We start from the raw sequence: 18,448 nt of genomic DNA on the forward strand, positions 1-18,448 counted from the left end.
AGAGGTCACACTGGTTTCCAAGCGCACGTACCCCCATTAAAATGTATGCTGTAGGGTGTGACCGTCTCTTTTCAAAATAGGTGCTAAAACAGAACGTCGATGGCTTTTTCAGCTATTCTTAGTTCAAGGAACTTTAACGTCATTCCAGAGAATTTCAAATGTTTATGTAACTCTGTGGCTTTGTTCATAAATAGTGATCTTTAAAAATTATTATTCTGACCACACAGAACACTTCGGGGCCGAACTGGCAGTGATGGGCCCTAGGAAACTTGATCTGTGCAGCTCTGTGTTGTATAATGTTGCTCTGGTTGTTTCATATAAAATGGCCCCCATGACTTAAAAGTATTCAGGAAGATTTAGAACCACGATCGCCTCTTAGACACATTTTGAATCATAGTATTGTCTTTTCACTTCTGAGAGAAATGTTTTGGTCTTTATTTTTGTCTTCAACTAAATCTAAAAGTATCTTCAGAAATTATGATCTCTCGTCTAACAATAGATAAAATAACGTTACTGGAGTTTCCAAGGAATGTCAAATCTGATGATACTTAGGTGGGCAATATAGTAAAACACTGACTCTTATTTTAAGCTCATTTTAATCTATCAGTTTTTCCCAGGAGGGACTTTCAAACATTACCACTAGCCTCTTCAAGTCATTCCTAGTAAATGAAAGCCAGTCATTTACGTTTTAATTCTGCAATAAGACCAGCTCATTCCCGGGTACCTGTATCTCGGGTAACAGAGGATGATTGGATATAGGTTGCTCAGAGTTGGGGAGGGGGGAAGCAGAGACACAACCTCTTCAAGCTGTTAGGAAAAGATGGTCCATTTCCGAACAGGGTGTTCAAAAGGGAAACTTGAATTCATACTCATTTGAATTAATCTGAAGTTTCTATAACTATGGAGGAAGTTAAGACTCACTGGCCTAAGTCTGTCGGTCATCACTGGTTGTGGAAGGTGAGGTTGTCATTCTTCATGGGCATGATGAGAGAGCTGCTCTCTCAAGGTTTTCCTTAGAGGAGGGGGAGAGTCTGTTGTCTCAGGTGTCCTCCTTCTTGGCCCTTGTATTATTGAAATATTGGAGGATGGATGTATGGATGTATGTACTGGAAGATGTATTTAGAAATTGCAATAAATATATATGAAAGAAGCTTTTTAAAAACTTACTCTCTCTAAAGGAAGAGACAAAGACAAGCGAAGATGGTGAGCAGGGAGACCTGGACAGGACAGAGGGTACAGGCACCCAGAGCCATCTCCCGTTGCTGCCTGTCCCTCTGAGATGCTGGAGCCGGCCGCGGTAGGTTAATGATTATTGCACTAAGATCCGGGTGACTTTCCCGCTGTGTTTCCTGCAGCCGTCCCGTCCCATCCTTACGGGATCAACCTTCTGAACTGTGACGGCCACTCCATGACCCTGGGCTGGAAGATGCCTAAGTTCAGAGGTGACTCACCCATCCTCGGTTACTACGTAGACAAGAGAGAGGCTCACCACAAAAACTGGCATGAGGTCAACGTCTCGCCTGTCCAAGAGAGGATCCTGACGGTGGGTGCTCATGGACTCGTTTGCTTTTCCAGGCAATTTCTCATGTGGGGCAGGGTCCCCATTCTGTGTCTCAGAGTTCAGTGACATGTGGCAACTTGACACAGAAACAAAAATGAATGAAACAATTCACCATGAGAACTTAGGGTCACGGAGCATCTTCTTTTGAGAAGCGAAGCAGAGGAGGCGAGCCTGCAGGTGGGTGGTCTGCAGGTGCAGGTGTTGCTGTGAGCGGCATCCGGCCTCCACCCCGGTGGCTGGAGCTCTCGGCCTCGGGGCAGGATGCGCAGGAGACGGTGACGATCGAGGCTCCTCTGCTTGTTTGTCCCCGTTTCCCGAGGAAGGCGTGTACTCAAGCCTCCCAGTGAGCCTCTTGCCCAGCTACACGTAACGTCCGGGTGCAGGGAGCAGGGGCAGCATGGATTTGGAGGAAGAAAGAGCAGAATCAAGCCGCTAGGCAAACCCTCGGCAGCCCGCGGGCAGCGGCTCTCACCTCCCTGAGCCCCCGCGAGCCGCCGCACAGGGCTTCTCGTGAGAGGGATGAGTGAGAAGGTGTTTACTTAACGGAGCACCCGGGTCGGTGATGGTAGCTCACGCAGTTACAGGGCAGCACACCCGCCTATTCATTCACAGGAGTCACGCGGTAAAGCGAGGGGTTTTTGCGGGAGGCGGAGAGGAGCTCTAATCCCTGTCTTGTACAAGATTCTGTGCTAATACCTATATTTATGCAATACGTATTTATCATGCGTTTTATTGTGTATGACGCGTATTGCCAGAATTCAAGCTCAGTGCACAGATCCTGGTGTTTTGTCCACGCTTGTCCCCGGACACCTTATTATTGGCTGTCAGGTCCCAAACTCCGGAGGAAATGCCCACGTACTTTCTGAATGCCGGCATTCCACGAGGCCAGACCTGCCTTCCAGGGGATAAAGCGGCTCCACGTGACTCGTGCTTGCTTTGGGAGCTGTTGGGTTCAGAGACAATGTCATCCAGATGCTGTGTTTGATCCAGTGGCCGGGCTACCAGGCAGGGCTGATGGTCTGGTCCAGGGCCTTCCCTCCACCTTTTGTGGCACAGACCAGGCAGAGTGGACCCTCAGGGACCTCCAGCCAATGTGCGGGGAGGAGACAGGTCACTCCCCCCGCCCGCCCCCGGCGAGGACTCTTCCCGTCCCGGGCCCTTGACACCCCAGGTGCAGTGTCGCCCGTGGGTGGAGGGTGGAGACCCTGGGCCCGAGGTCAGGTCCCGCCCACCGTTCTTCCACTGGCTCCTTGTGGCTTTTGTCTCTGAGCCTGTTTCCCTGCCTGGGTCGTCACGTCATCCCGGGGGGAGGGTTTATGGAGTGAATGAGGCAAACCGTGTCGGGGTGAAGGTGGTGACTGCGACATGCAGGTTGGTCAATAACCTTCCACAGACGCGTACTTGACTTACTGACAAGGTCCCTCACCCTCGCATTCCATCTATAAATCAACCAGAAATACTCCCTTTCCCCCGATGGCTCGTGGGTCGTAACGCAGCTTTTGTTTCACCTATTAATTAATTAATTAATTTAAAAAAATTGAAGTATGGCTGATTTACAATGTTGTGTTAGTTTCAGGTGTACAACAGTGATTCAGTTATACATACATATATGTGTATATATATATTCTTCTTCAGATTCTTTTCCCTTATAGGTTATTACAAAACACTGAGTGTAGTTCCCTGTGCTGTACAGTAGGTCCTTGTTGTTTATCTATTTTATATACAGGAGCGTGTACCTGTTAACCCCAACCTCCTAATTTATCCCTCCCCCCCTTTCCCCTTTGGTAACCATAAGCTTGTTTTCTGTGTCTATGGGTTCATCTATAATTTAAACATCCTCTGAATAGGTGGAGGGCTTGGCAGAGGGCTCACTGTACGAATTCAGAATTACCGCCACCAACCTCGTGGGGATCGGGCCGCCGTCGGACCCCAGCAAGCTCTTCAAGTGCGAGGCCTGGACGGCGCCGGAACCGGGTAAGACGGTCTCTCCAGGACTCACCCCTGGGTACCTCGCGTGCACACGCGGGGCTGGCCGGAGAGGGGGCTTCCGCGGCTCCAGCCCAGGCCTTACCAGCCTGTGCAGCCAGCAGGCTTCAGTCACTCTGCACAGATCCCGGCACCACTACCACGTGCCAGGCCCGGGGCAGAGCTGTGCCTTAGGTGGCCCCGCCCCGTCGTGTGGGCCATGGACACACAGGGCAGTGACAGGCACGGAGTCATTAGCACTGAAGTGTGAGGCAGGGGGGGCACCCACCCCCGGTTGCTCCCCCAGTCGAGGATGCTGTGGCCAGAGGCTGGTCCAGGGCAGACCTGCTCCAGGTGAACTTCTCCCAAAGGGGCAGACGGAGGCCAGCGCCCAGCAGGAGAGGCTCCAGCTGGGCCAGAGTGGGGACAGCAGGACCTTACTGACTGTGTATTCACTCAGGTCTCCTCCTCCCAGACCACGTGGGACCACGTGGGACTACGTGGGACCACGTAGGCCCCCACGTGGGGCCTCTGGTTCTAAAGTGAACATTGACAAAATATCTGCATTTACTCAGGGCTCCACGTTTTAAAACTGTTTTCACAAATCTGCAGGGTCTGGGCATCGATTTCTCTGTATCCAGTCCATCAGGACCCCTAATGCCATGGATAATACGCTCATGGTTTGAACAAAACAAAGTGAGGCAAAACAACGAACCTGAAGTTGAAGCTGAAAAGCTCAAAAAATTGAGACGATTGTTCAATTCTGTGGCCAGATTATATGGCTTTTTCTTTTCTTCTTTTTTTTGGGGGGGGGGCGGGGGATACTTGTTTTAACGAAATTAATTTTTTCCCCTTGGAAGAGTCAATGGAAGGAAAAGCTGTAGAAGTTCCCAGAGGCTTTTGGGGGCTTAGAGTGATTGGTTAGGGTGGGACGCCTCCTGCCTTTACTGCTCAGGGTTCCCCTGGACCTGGGCTTGGTCAGCGGCACCCCCAGGGTCACTGTCACAGGCGGGCCTGGGGTACTGGGGTGGTGGAGCTTGTGAGTGGTTGGTTCCCCGGGTGGTCAGACTCCCTGGGTGAGTCCTGTGATGCCCAGCAGGGGGGTGGGTGCCTCAGGATCCTCTCCTGCACGCCCTTCTCTCCGTGAGACGTACCTGCTGGTCCCGGGCGAGCGTGTGGGCTCGTGAATTAGTCCACAGGGTCACCTGGCTTTTCAGGTCCTGCCTACGACCTGATGTTCTGTGAGGTCCGGGACACGTCCCTGGTGCTGCTCTGGAAGGCCCCCGCGTATTCGGGCAGCAGCCCCGTCTCTGGGTATTTCGTCGACTACGAGGAGGAGGATTCCGGAGAGTGGATCACCTTCAACGAGGCCCCCAGGGCACATCGCTACCTAAAGGTGACGGCACTCCTTCCCAGGCTCTGTCGCCTGGGGAACACGTTTCACCCCTGTCGGGGGTCTAGCTCGAAGCCCCCAGGGAACTGTGCACATGACCTGGTACCCCTGCTGCCAGCCAGCGGGGTTCAAGGAGGTGCCCGCCCCTCCGTGGACCTGGGGAGCGACTGCGTGTGGGGACCATCTGGATGGGTTTCCTCTCCTTCCTGCCATCTGACAACCCCCAGTGGTGCTGACACTTCACGGTCATGGGCTGTGTTGACGTGCCTTCCACAGTGATGACTAGAATTATGTCTTTGCACACCAAGCCCATGTTTACTTCACTCGATTCACGTGATCGCTGATGGACGTCTATCTGATAAACACACACGTACACACAGTGTAAACACATTTGACGGAATTATGACGTGTAATTTCTCTGTCCCCTCTTTCTCCAAATATTTCTGTTTTTAGCACCTGCAATTCACCAGTCACTGGGGTCAGGTTAGTGGTGACAGTGGCTTAGACCCGGGGACCCAGCTGCCCTCGTCAGAGGCTTTCTTCTTTGGGCTGTGGGCTCTGGAATGTGGTTTAGACAGAGAGGCAATGTACTACCTTAAAGAAAGGCCGCACCCGAGTGACAGGTAAATGGGCAGCAGCCTCTGGAAAGCAGTTGGGCAACATGAAACAAGATCAGTGTCTTCTGAACGAACAAAAACTGCTCAGAATCCAGCTAAATGAATTCGTTAGAAATTAGCTAATATACATTTTATTTTTGGTTATCAATGCAGATTACAATATACATCATCTGTAGATGTATAAGAGATGGGTTTAATTTTGATATTGCCCCAATGATGGGATATTTTGCACAAAGTAAAAAATCACACTTGAAATGATATTTAGTCCCGTAGAATTATGTTAAATATCAACACCAGATTATAAACTAGATGATATGACTTTAATTCTGCTTTAAAACATACAGAGAACAAAGAAGAGGATATATCAGAACAGTAGCAACCCTGTTTATTCTCGCAAAGTGAGGTCATGAGCCTGCCCGTCTCCTTTTCCCTTCTGCACTCCTGACTTCCTCTGCACTGCTATTCCGACTGGAAGAATAGGCTATTTGTAAAAAGAAAACACGTCTGTAATAAAATGTGATGAAGAATGAAGTCATTTTCATCTATCTGTTCACATGTGATGTTTCCTTCTTCTTTCAAGGTCTGCAACCTGCACCAAGGAAAAACCTACATCTTCCGTGTCCGGGCAGTAAATGAGAGTGGGGTGGGGAAGCCCTCAGACACGTCGGAGATGGTACTTGTGGAGGCCAGGCCAGGTGAGCCTCACCTGCTCGACTGTTAACAGGGCAAACCTCACAGCAGGGTGATCTGGAAGGAGGGATGCGTGTGTGTGTGAATGGACGGCGGATGCATGGACGGTGCCCGTCACATTTACAGAAGGAGGTGGATTGACAGACGCAGTACAGCATGTCTTCAAAGACCCACTGCACGCCCGCCCCCAGCATCCTGGGCAGCAAGGGGCACGTGAGGTCATTCTGCAAGGGTGGCGGGGTCTTCATTTCAGCAGTAGAACATTCAGGGATGACGATGGTCTTTTATGTTACTGCTGAATTTTGATCAGAAATTATAAAGCCGTTGACAATTTTCTTGGTTAAAAGTAGTAAGAGCCCAGCTGAGGGGACCTTGGCGGGGAAGTGCTTCCGAGGGGAGGGGGGTGAGCTCACGGGATATGCAGGGAGGAGGATCTCTGGAAACCATGTTTTCCCTGGATTTCTCCCCTCCCTGGAGATTGGCTCCATGGATATCCTGCCGCCCGGCTCTGGGCTCGTCTGCCCTCCTGGCAACGGGCGCGTCTGTGTGCACCTGGCTCAGGCCGGCGTGTCTCCTCCAGTTCTGATTCCTAAGGGGCAGATGCTGCCTGGTCTGTGTTGGGCCAGGTGTCCACCTGGTCAAAAAGGAACAAACAAACAAACAAACAAACAAACAAACAATCCCCCAAAGGAAAAAGTGGAGAAAGTAGAGCCCGGGTGTGTGGGAAACAAGTGCCCTCACCACGCTGCCCGGGCCCCCAGGAGTGGCGAGGGGTCAGATCCCAAAGGGGAAAAGGATCATTATGGCCGAGATCGGCAGCCCAGAGGGTTTTCTCCCGTGGTGCTGGATGCAGAAAAGGAAGTGGACAGACATGTGATGACTTAAAACCCAAACCTGAACTTCTCTGCTTTCCATCAGCTGCCCAGAGGGCTTGCTCTTTCACATCTGCCCCATGTCCTGGGTAGACCATAGGCAAAAACCGATGATTTGATATACAACAAGCACTCCGCCTGGGCCATCCCTTCTTCAAAAAAAAGACTTGGAAGGACACTGTGTTCCTAAGATGCTCCCTGGCGTTCTCGCTCCGCAGGCACCAAGGAGATCAGCGTGGGCGTGGATGAAAAAGGCGACATCTACCTGAGCTTTGACTGCCAGGAGATGGCGGACACCTCTCGCTTCACGTGGTGCAAATCCTATGAGGACATTGCGGGTGACGAGAGGTTCAAGATCGAGACCGTGGGGGACCAGTAAGTTCCACTCTGGAGTTGGCAATCACCACCTCTTAGGAACGCCTACAAACACAGTAATTGACGTACCGGCTTTTCTTCCCTTTCAGCTCGAAGCTGTACTTTAAGAATCTGGATAAAGTGGACTTAGGGACTTACTCTGTGTCCGTCAGTGACACGGATGGTGTGTCCTCCAGCTTTGTCTTGGATGAGGAAGGTAACACCTGTAGGACATAGGCTTGCCTTTTGGGGTTTTATAACACTTTCAAAGATTGACCCTAACAGAGAAAAGACTGATTTGCTTAGAAAAGGGGTGTGTGTTTGCAGGAGGCTGGGAGTGGGGAATCCTTTTTAAAGCCAAAAATTACTTTGGAAATCACACAAACTCTTGAGTTTGTACTCTAGCCACTAAATAAATCACTGGTCCAGGAGTATTTTATTTCTTGCTGTATATATTGCTTTTATAGCCTTCCACTTGTACTTTTAGAGATGAGTTTTAGTTATATTTCATTAGTTTGGCAAGTAGCAGGTTAGCAAATAAGTCCGTAAAATTAATGAGAGGTGCACAGATGAAAGAATCCTCCCTTTTCTCCCAACATTGAATAATCGAATAATCGGATGATAAAAGAAAACACATACATGTATATATATACACACACATTTATATGTATATTTTTTTATGTGTGTGAAATAATATTTAATTTCCATAGTTAAAATCACTCACTCTCTTATAAACAGAAAACAGCAGAAAGAAGTGAAGGAAGTCGGTTTACTATGACCCGGGGAAAAGCAGCCGTTTCTCTTAGGCAGGTCCCCGGGTCTGAGTCCCCCAGAAAATGAACTGGCCTCGGGAGGAGATTCTTCCACTGCCTGGGTTGATGTTTGTGTCCAACCCTTATCTACCACCCCGTGCTGGTCAGAGACAGTTTTACAAGTTTGTACGATGATTCGTCAGTGATGTGGAGGGAACTGTGTAGCACTGGACAGAACCCTCAAAACTCCATGTTGGGCCTTTAAAAGCTTCTGAGTCTCTGAGAGCCCTCAGTTAAAATGCCTTAAGCTTGATAGTCTAATCCTTTCCTTATCAGCTGGCATCTTGTTTGGCTGCAGTGAAGGGTGTGGTCCCAGGAGAGGGATACAAGGGGGTTCGCCTAGGACGGGTGGGGAGGGGACTGGGTCTGATGGCTGCAGGTGTCCGCAGGTCCCATGCAGACGTTGGGGGCATTGGGGTGAGCCCATGTGCATTTAACGGGACCAGCAGGAGAACAGCAGAGGGGCTGCACCATGTCTGCTTCCTGGGTTCCCTGGCAAGCTCACTGCTCACAGACGGGGCGGGAAGGGACCGGAATCTGCTCACCTGCCTTTTAAGCTGCCCTTTCTGACCCTCACTCAGTGGCCTTCACACAGCTTTTTACTAGCAAAACATCCTTAAAGAATTCTGACAAGTGATGTACTCCTCTGTTCCATTTGAAAGTTTGCAGATGACGTTTTCTCCTTAATTTTAAATCGTTACAAAGGATGAACATTTCCAGCACATTTTATGCTGTATATGGACCTCAAGTACATTTCAGGCAAAACCTTGATGCTGCAGCTTTAGCTCATTTGATGTATGGAAGTTCCCACTGTGAGACCTAATGGGGGTGTCAGCCTTCACCCTCAAATCAGCCGTCTAGGTGGAGGTACTTCTGGTCACAGAAAGTCTGCTTCATTGTTCATTTCAAACAAACAGGTGCATACGGACCTTTGTGACCATGGTCTCATTTCTAAATTCTAATTTTAAGAAGAAAGGAAGGAAGGAAGGAGGTGGGAAGGAGGGAGGGAGGGGGGAGGGAAGGAAAGAAGGAAGGAAGGAAGGAAGGGGGGAGGGAAGGAGGGAAAAGGAAAGAAATGGTTTAGAACCTTCAATTTTTCTTAACTTACTCTTGGGACTCCTAGGAGCAACGCATTTTTGTTTTTTAACGTATCATTATTATTTATTATTTAAATTCATGATAATACACCACAGTGAAATTCTGGGTGGGTGAGAGAGGTGCTGAAGCAGGACACTTTTAACGCAGAAGGAAAATCACAGACCAGCCACGTTCTCAGCCAGCCAGACCAATTTCAGGAAAGAGTTCATACGGAATTAGAGGATCTGGAAATGGGTCCCTTTACATACCCCCTCTGTAGGTCTTCCTCTCTTCGAGAAATGCACCTGCCCCCCCAGTGCCTCCCACTCCCAGGGACCTCTGCCCTAACCTGTCCTAACGGGTCCCTTTAATAAGTGGGTTCTTTAAATGGTGAGGATCTTAGTTGCAGTCGGTAATTCACTGGAGGAAGTATTCAAAGTTACAGTTACCCCACGTCTCCTTTGAACTCCCAGTTCTAATTTCTTTCACAGCCTCAAATTAAACTTGGTGATGTGATGTCAAATCTCTGCTTTGCTTTTAAGCCAGCTTCTGAACATACAGGTCAAAACCAGTGATTATATTTTTCTTCCTTTTAGAGCTGAAACGTTTGGTGGCGCTGAGCAATGAGATAAAAAATCCCAGTAAGTGAGCCTGGAGCTCAGAGCAGGATTGCGCTCTGGGAAGGCATGTTCGTTACCGCGTGCAGCTCTGGAAGGGGCGCTCTGGGGAGAGGATGGCCTCGTTTCGTGCTCCAGCTTACACACTTGTCAACAATTCCCTCAAAACAAGTATTAGCTAATATTGTAACGCGTAGCAATTTTCATTGCATGCAGTGTTTTGGATTTCGGGTTGAGTGTGGCTGTTGAATCCAAGTGAGAATTGTATCAAATGGGATCTTCAGTTATTGGATTACATTGAATTCAGAAAGAATATATCCATCTGTGGTCACCGGGCCCATCAGGAAAGCAGACCATGCACGTGCAAGGCTTCACGGGGCAGGGAGGCTTTGAATGCAGCTCCAGGCTAACTAGAGTCTTATTTCTTTGTTTTGGTTTTCATAATCCAGTTCAATACTCCGGGGTTTCACATTCTCCCAAAATTTGATAATGAGGATTGATATTTTCCGACAGTATACAGCTATTCTTTCACACAAGGATTCATGCATTATTGACTTGTGATTTCTTTTCTTCCTGTAGCAATTCCTCTGAAGTCAGAATTAGCTTATGGGATTTCTGATAAGGGCCAGGTCCGCTTCTGGCTGCAGGCTGAGCACTTATCACCAGACGCCAGCTACCGCTTTATCGTTAATGACGGAGAAGTCACTGACAGCGAGGTGAGTTCATGTGTGTGTGGCCTCTGGCTTTGGAGATGGCCAGGTATTACTTGGGAAGGTCAGTTCCTGAAAGTCAATATTCTGGGTCTGTTTTCATCCCTTTTCGAGCTGTAGAAGTTGGGGTGTAGAAGGCTGACAACATGAATGAGACTTGGTTGATTCTTGCAGTGTTCAGAGATTTGGTCTCAGGTAGATGAGAGATCAGGAGGCCTTTAAATCCAAGCCTGTTGGAATTAAAAAATGACAAACTACGTTTTAGAGACTTGATGTTGTGAAAAGGTTCAGGTTACGTGGGGTGGCGGTTATCCTCAATGGATCAGTTTATTCAGTCTTGATGACAGTTTTGAAGGGGTATATTTTTGCCCTGATGTGAGCAATGCCTCCCTAGGCCCCCCTCCCACTGAGAGCTCCCCATGGAAGGCGTCGGCTGGGAAATTAGTTTCTGCACCTTCCCTGAGCTTTTAGGCTGCCCCCTTGGCCCGGCAAATCTGGGCAGAGAAAAATGTGTAGGATGCTATGATACAAATACTTTGCCCTTCTTCTACTTTTAATTGTATAGAATGAAGCTTACAGATACTACAAGGATTCCTTTTTTGCCTGTGGAACATTGTGTTTCCATATATGTCCTCCTGTCTAATTATTACAGGGCAACTGGGAACCCAGTTAAAAGATGACCTGTTTGATGGAGCCTTTCTTTGTTGTTCAGCGGTGCCCTTGGGGTCTCTCACATCCCACCATCTTTACCCCCTCTGCTCTCTTTTCCCTTGATACCCAATGCATCGTGTCTATTTAGCTATCCTACTGAGTCCTAAGTGCCTCAGCGGTGTGTCTGCTGCACGGATATTAACGGGATGGTTGAGATGTAGGGATTGCTCATGCCAGGTGCACGGCCCACTTACTCTTCCTCTGAGCTGGGCTCCTCATCCCTAGTCTGGCCTCTGTGTCTGATGGGTTTTTAGTAAAGCTTGGTTAGACGAACGTCTCTCAGGAAGAAATCGTGTATGGACAAAGATTACGTGAGTTTTCTTATCCAGTCCATCTTCCCCATGAGAATAATGACATCCTTGAAGAACTGTACAAATTGGGGAGTTGGCTAGTAAGTAGAAAGCATGCGGTTTCCTCCTGGCTGCAAAAAAAGCCCACAGTATGGATACTGTGTATGAAAGAGCATCGCATGATCAAGGTAATTGGAGACATTTTCTTTGAGCAGAGATCATGCTACGGAATGCAATGGAATTTAGTGTAATTGCACTTTATTTGTAGAACATCTTTTGATGAACATTTCCTACCTGCTGTGGAAAGCTTGCTTTAAAAACGGATGTCTTTGCTACCTGGCTCATCTTTTGGAATACGGCGGTACTATTTCATTCCTTAATTAGCAATCCACAGGTGACTTTTCCTTGTGGAGATTGATGCTATTTTGTGAAAGTCACATAATAGCCTGTATTTATGGCCCCCATAAAATCATTGACCATCATCTCGCTGCATAATGGCAATCGCCAGAAGCCTGATCCTTTTCTCAAACCTGCCCAGAGCCTGCGGTGCAGAAGCTGAGAAAATGGAGAAGGCTCTGGATTGTTAAGAATCCGGCTGGTGAGCGTGGTTCCTTGTCCCTTCGCAGACCTAATTAGAGCAGGTTCCTAGAGCCCTCTACTCACAGATGTTTGATGGGGGCGAACGTCTTACAGACTCAGAGCAGCACCGTTGTCTGATCAACTTGAAATTTGCCCCCCGTATTCAAAAGCAAATACTCAAAACTGCAAAGAAACTCAAGGACCCCGGCAAGGTGCACCTGTTGCAGCCCTCAGACTGCTGTTCTTTGTGCAGCCCCCAGGAACTACCGGGGCCTCCGGGGAGGGAACGGTGTCCTGCTACCCTAATCAGGAGGCCTCCTGTAATCGGTACCGCCTCCTGAAATGACCTCTCTCTCAAAATGTAATCTGAGCTCATGCCTTCTCGTTCATTGCTCTCTCTCTCACTTTATATACACCAAGTTCCCATCGAGAAAAAAATCTAAGCGATGTTGTCCAAGTACACAGTGTGTGCTTTACTTACTTGAAACAATATTGGAGTTTCCAATTTCCAGGTGATTTTTTTATGTTTCCTGGAAGTCAGGGCCTCTGGGCAGGGGTGGGCTTTATTCACTTAAAACCTGAAAGTCATATTTGATCAAACAGAACCTAAGGCATCACGTTAGCCCTTGGGACCTCAGACACTCATCTTCCTTTCCCCGTGGACAGCAGCTTATAGTCTGCAGATTGTTTTTTTTTTTTTTTTTTTAAATTGTATAGCTACTTTATTTATTTATTTATTTATTTTTGGCTGTGTTGGGTCTTCGGTTTGTGCGAGGGCTTTCTCTAGTTGCGGCAAGTGGGGGCCACTCTTCATCGCGGTGCGGGGACCGCTCTTCATGGCGGTGCGCGGGCCTTTCACTATCGCGGCCCCTCCCGTTGCGGGGCACAGGCTCCAGACGCGCAGGCTCAGTAGTTGTGGCTCACGGGCCCAGCTGCTCCGTGGCATGTGGGATCTTCCCAGACCAGGGCTCGAACCCGTGTCCCCTGCATTAGCAGGCAGATTCTCAACCACTGCGCCACCAGGGAAGCCCTGCAGATTGTTTTTGATTGTCCGCCGTAGCCTAGAAAAATGAGACGTAAACTTGCCCTCCTGGAGCTTATCCCAGAGTTGAAGAAATACAGCTTCAGTCAGAGAATGATATAGAAAAAATACAGAATGAAGAGCGTGTAAAACAGTACAGTGAGCACCGACTCAGAGAAGGCGGGGATGTGGAGAGGCTGGAGTAGTTAGGGGCGATTTCAATAGCAGTGGATTCCTGGGTTCTCCTTCAGAGGAGGAATGCAGAGAATGGGCCCCGGAACACATGTGCCCTGCAGCCTGCACACGCGAGAGCTAGCAAGGTGGGGGGCCGGGGGGCGAGGAGGGTGGGCTGACCAGGGGAGTGGCCACAGGGCATCTCGGAAATACACTTGGATTAAACGGAAGGGGTCAGAAGACAGAGGTGCCTCTTCCAACGTCAGGCAGGAGAATTTAGAAACGATGCCCGATGCTGAGGGAAATGGGCTTAGGGATGTTGAACAAAGGTGCTATTTTGCTAATATTCATCTTCTCAGCTCTCTTGTGACACTGGCATTTGGAATCCAAAATATAAATGTCACCTGAAAGAGGAAGAAGAGCATTGTGAAAATAAATACACAGGTGTGTCAGAAAATGGCCGATCTTACACATTTTCCGTTATTTACCCGCAGATGGGAGTTCGTTGTAATAGTCTCATCGAGGTAAAGGTTGTAGAAGGAGTGCAGGTTCTCAGGGGAAGGAGTGGACTTTGCTCCTGCGCCTCCTGTTTCTTGGCTGCTGACGACAGGTTATTGGCGATGACTCGCTCATCTCACCCCACAGCCCCACCTTCCTGGGACAGCTCATTACTCAGGCTGGGAAGCCTTTGCGTAAATCCCAGCTGGGCTCCTCTGAAAGGAAGCAGGAATGCCTGCAGGAAACGTCACCAGCAAAGGTTGTCATGCTTTTGTTCATTCTGGGTGTAGCGTGGTGGGGGTCAAGGCCAGAGGAGGCAGCCCTCCTGTGGTGTTGGGAGTGGTGTTCCTGAGGGGAGACCTGGTCCCGGCGCCCCTATGCTGTCCTTGCCCTGAATGACGGCTGCATCGAAGACGAGTCATTCTTTGGATGTGCTCCTTCTGCCTCCCTGACCCCTGCTAGATTGCAGATATCATATCCAAGGGTGGAATAAGACATGGTCCATTCGCAACCACACCTCAGTCTCTGTAGCTCATCACAGGCGATGAGAGCAGAGTCCGAGGGAGACGTGAGCTCTGGATGGGCGGCACCGGGAAAGGGTCCCCATTGGAGGCTGCCCGGATGGGGGATGCAGAGCCTGGGCACCTTCAACCCTGGTGCTGGTGTTGAGTAGGGGGCGACCAGTTGTGATGCCCGTGTCCCCAGAGTCCCCGGGACTGAAGCCCTCGCAGCTGTGGAGATGGTTGTGTTGTTGCCTGTGGTTTTGTGATCGGACATGGCCAAGGGCACCCCGTTCTCTTTCCCCCGTGTGCTGAGTTATCTCACATCAGGTGCACATTCCCGAGGAGTGTGCAGAGTTTCTGCTGGATTCTTTGTGTGTAGGTCACTCCCCACGCAGACCTAGGGCTCCATCGCCGAATGTCGCTCGTTTGATCTTTGGTTCACCAAGAGGTCCCTCGTTTGCTCTTTGGTTCACCAAGAGGTTCAGTGGCTGAAATTTCTTTTTGTGTGTTTTTTGGGCACCACGATCCCTTAAGATACAATAGTTGATGCAACTGTTAGGTGCCAGCGGGAAAACTGGAGGGAGGAATTTCACGGTGGAATTCTCCCCTTCCTTCTGTGCTCCCAGACACACAGAATCAAGTGTGACAAGTCAACTGGCCTTATCGAGATGGTGATAGATGAGTTTACCATCAAAAACGAAGGCACCTACACCGTGCAGATTCAAGACGGAAAAGCAAAAAATCAGTCTTCTCTGGTTCTCATTGGAGACGGTATGCTGTGTGGAAGGTCTTCATATGTCTGTAAAGGAAAATTCAAAGCAAATTCTTTCGACCAGAGAGAAGCAAATGTATTTCATTTCTATTTTTTTCCCCTTAAATATTGGATTTAGCATTCAAGGCTGTCCTAGAAGAGGCTGAATTTCAAAGAAAGGAATTTCTCAGGAAACAAGGTAGGTGGTTGGCTGGCTTCCCCACCACTAGCACAAGACAAAGGTTTAGGATTTGAGCATTTGCTTGGAGCAGATCCTACTTAATGCCAAACGACTCTAACTTCAATTTTAAATGATTGAGAAGTCAGACCACATCTTAGCTGTAGAAGTTTGGATACTTTTCTGTTCTTTGACCTTTCCCTTTATTTCATCTGTATTTTCTTCTTGCTTCTACCTTGAAAAGCCCTGGAATCTATTGTTGAGTGTTCGTATTTTCCTGCAGTGATAAGGAAAGGATGCCTCCATTACATGTCCAGGTGGAGTCCAGTGATTGTGACAAAAAGGAATAAAGAACGGGGGTGGGTGAGTTGGGGGGATTATCAGGAGAAATGGAGAGAGGGCACTAGACCCAATTCCAATAGCCAGGAGCTTGTTATTTTACTTAAAATTGTGTGAACTTTTCAACTTTTAGATGTTTTAACTTTAATTACAAACAATACTTTTTAAATATATCGTTTTAAAAATGCATATTAAAAATAAATAAATAAGTAAAAAAAAATGCATATTAACTAGATACAAAGGAAAATGGATAAATTTTAGAAACTGAACTACAACCCAAGGGTTTATTTGAAAAATATTTTTTATATGGGATTTCTATAGTTTTTGAAAAAAAGTTAGAATACAGCTTTTAAAATATAAAATGAAGACATTATTTTCATTGTTTTAAGTTATTTTTATTTTTAGTAGTCAAGAATATTTATTTTATTCATTTCTACAATATGAGTTTTTTTCTGCAATATGATTCTACAACTCTGTGGGATGTATTTATATGGAAGAAATCAATAAATACTTTCTAAAACTGCTTTGTATTTTTGTGTTGAATGTATTATTAGCATATGACTTCTGCATTTATATTAAGTAAAAATGATATTTTTGAAAGATATATAAATTAATCTTTGATTTCAAATGCTAGATAAATATCGTGTGTTGACATAATTGCTAGGTCAAACTGCTTTTTCTTCATCTTACCTCAATTAGTTCTCCTGTTTTAAAGTTTTTCTATACTATGCTGTTGGATGTTGTTAGACACATGCCTTGAGAAAAAAATATAATATTTCATTATTCTTCCTTCTAAAGAGCAATAGCTATTAGACATCACCGAGAAGGAGAGATCAGACAGCATCATCCAGCTAGAAATAGAGATTTCAGTATCAGTATTGCACACACGGACTTCGGAGCCCTGAAAATTAGTTTTATTAAATTATCTTGGTTTCAGACTGAACAGCTACTTTCTTCTGCCCAAAATGCATTTGTATGTGTGTGTATATGTATACATTTTTTTTCCTTTATTTAAACTTTTTTCCCTTTTTCCCGCCAGGCCCTCATTTCGCTGAGTATCTGCGCTGGGATGTTACAGAAGACTGTGAAGTCCGGCTGGTCTGTAAGGTGAGGAATCGGTTCTAGCCAGAAGAGAGTGACACTCCCATTCTCGTGACAGTGGAGACAGTCAGGAAGCAGCTACGCTCAGATCACATTGGTGGTGTAGCGCAGGGGGTTGGATTAGGGGCGGGTGGTACTCAGACTTTCAGTCTCGTCTGTGGTCTTTGTCAACAGATTACAGGGGCAACCAAATGAAGATTCAAGTAGGTAGTTTATAAAATATTTATTTAAGATTTCAGTAAGTGAACTTATGGGAAAGAGTGCTGTGGTGAAATTTATCTGGTAATTTCTGTGCTGCTCATACGATTTCTTTAGGAAATAAAAGGTATGTTTGGGGAATAAGATGCTCTTAAGTTTTTGTTAGAGCAATTCAGTAATAAAGTAAGCCTGAATTACTACTAACTATAAAAACCTGTATTTTGGGGAACAGACTTTAATTTAATGAGCCCCTGCTATATGACTGTCTCTGTAGAAGAAGAGGCTGTGGGGAAAGCTCGATCGTGCATCATTTCTGTTCCCAAGCTACTCACAGACAAGAGGGAAAAACAAGCAGACAAGTCAACAAAGCGGTGAATCCTGAGCTGAGTGCGGGGGGAATGACTGAGAAGGATACAGGTCGACGAGGGTGGAAACTGCTCCCATAGGCTGAACTGTGAAACAGCCGCGTGGGAAACTAGGAGCCGAAGGATTAGAGGGTGAATTATGAGTCGGCCGCTGTGGAGAGCAGTATGGCAGCTCCTCAGAGGTAATGCGTGGAATTACTATACGATCCAGCCTCAGATAGATACGTGTGCACCATGATGGTGGCCGTGTGATTCACAATAACCCAGTGTGGAGGTGGCCCAAGTGCCCATCAATGGATGGATAAACAAATGTGGTAAATTCGCGGACTGTCATTCAGCCTTAAAAAGGAAGGAAATCCTGTTACCTGCTACAACACGGATGATCCTTGGGTGAAATAAGCCAGACCCAAAAGGACACACACTGTATGATTCCACTTACATGAGGTCCCTAGAGCAGTCAAACTCATAGACAGAAAGTAGGATGGAGGGGGCCAGGGGCTGAAGGATGGGGGTGGGAAGTCAGTGTTTAATGGGGACAAAGTGTCAGGTTGGGAAGACGAGAAAGTTCTGGAGATGGTTGGTGGTGATGGTTACACAGCAACGTGAATGTGCGTAATGCCACAGAATTGTACACTTAAAAATGGTGAAGATGGTAAATTTTATATTATCTGTATTTTACTACAATAAGAAGTACATAAGGTTGGTAAGACAGCTGGGGGCTGGACCAGAGGGCATCCAGCAGGGCAGAGGTGGACTTTGGTCCGCACACGGCGGGGAGCCTGCCTTTGGGGTTTTCAGAAGGAGTGTGATGACTCTGGCTGTTGCTTAAAGCCAGAGGGGAGGCTCAGTGAGAGATGGGAACTCAGGCGCGCATAGTGGTCACGTGCACAGAGGAGGAGATACGCCGGAAGACTGTTCAGGAGCTACGGTTCCGGCAGGAGTTGGTGAGTAACTGGATGTGAGCGAGGACAGTGTCTTGGACGATCTTAGGTGTCTGTCTTGGAGACCAGGTGGTGCTGTGAAACTAACCAGCACCGCAGAGGCAGGACCAAGTCTGAGGATTTTGAGGATA

The 18,448-nt window shown here is 47.6% G+C and overlaps 1 protein-coding gene across 2 annotated transcripts in view; it reads left to right on the forward strand.

The window, feature by feature from the left end:
- MYOM2 (myomesin 2) overlaps positions 1-18,448 on the forward strand; it is an 82,942-nt gene that overhangs the window by 46,311 nt on the left and 18,183 nt on the right. For both annotated transcript variants that reach the window (XM_057537272.1, XM_057537271.1), the window contains exons 18-28: positions 1,356-1,543; positions 3,409-3,535; positions 4,744-4,922; positions 6,117-6,231; positions 7,317-7,473; positions 7,563-7,669; positions 9,938-9,982; positions 10,538-10,674; positions 15,071-15,215; positions 15,335-15,394; positions 16,752-16,819. In XM_057537272.1, the coding sequence (XP_057393255.1) occupies positions 1,356-1,543; positions 3,409-3,535; positions 4,744-4,922; positions 6,117-6,231; positions 7,317-7,473; positions 7,563-7,669; positions 9,938-9,982; positions 10,538-10,674; positions 15,071-15,215; positions 15,335-15,394; positions 16,752-16,819 (1,328 nt within the window). The remainder of the gene's footprint in view (positions 1-1,355; positions 1,544-3,408; positions 3,536-4,743; positions 4,923-6,116; positions 6,232-7,316; positions 7,474-7,562; positions 7,670-9,937; positions 9,983-10,537; positions 10,675-15,070; positions 15,216-15,334; positions 15,395-16,751; positions 16,820-18,448) is intronic.

The sequence above is a fragment of the Balaenoptera acutorostrata genome, chromosome 21 (assembly GCF_949987535.1).
Source record: "Balaenoptera acutorostrata chromosome 21, mBalAcu1.1, whole genome shotgun sequence".
In the NCBI taxonomy this organism is placed as follows: Eukaryota; Metazoa; Chordata; class Mammalia; order Artiodactyla; family Balaenopteridae; genus Balaenoptera; species Balaenoptera acutorostrata.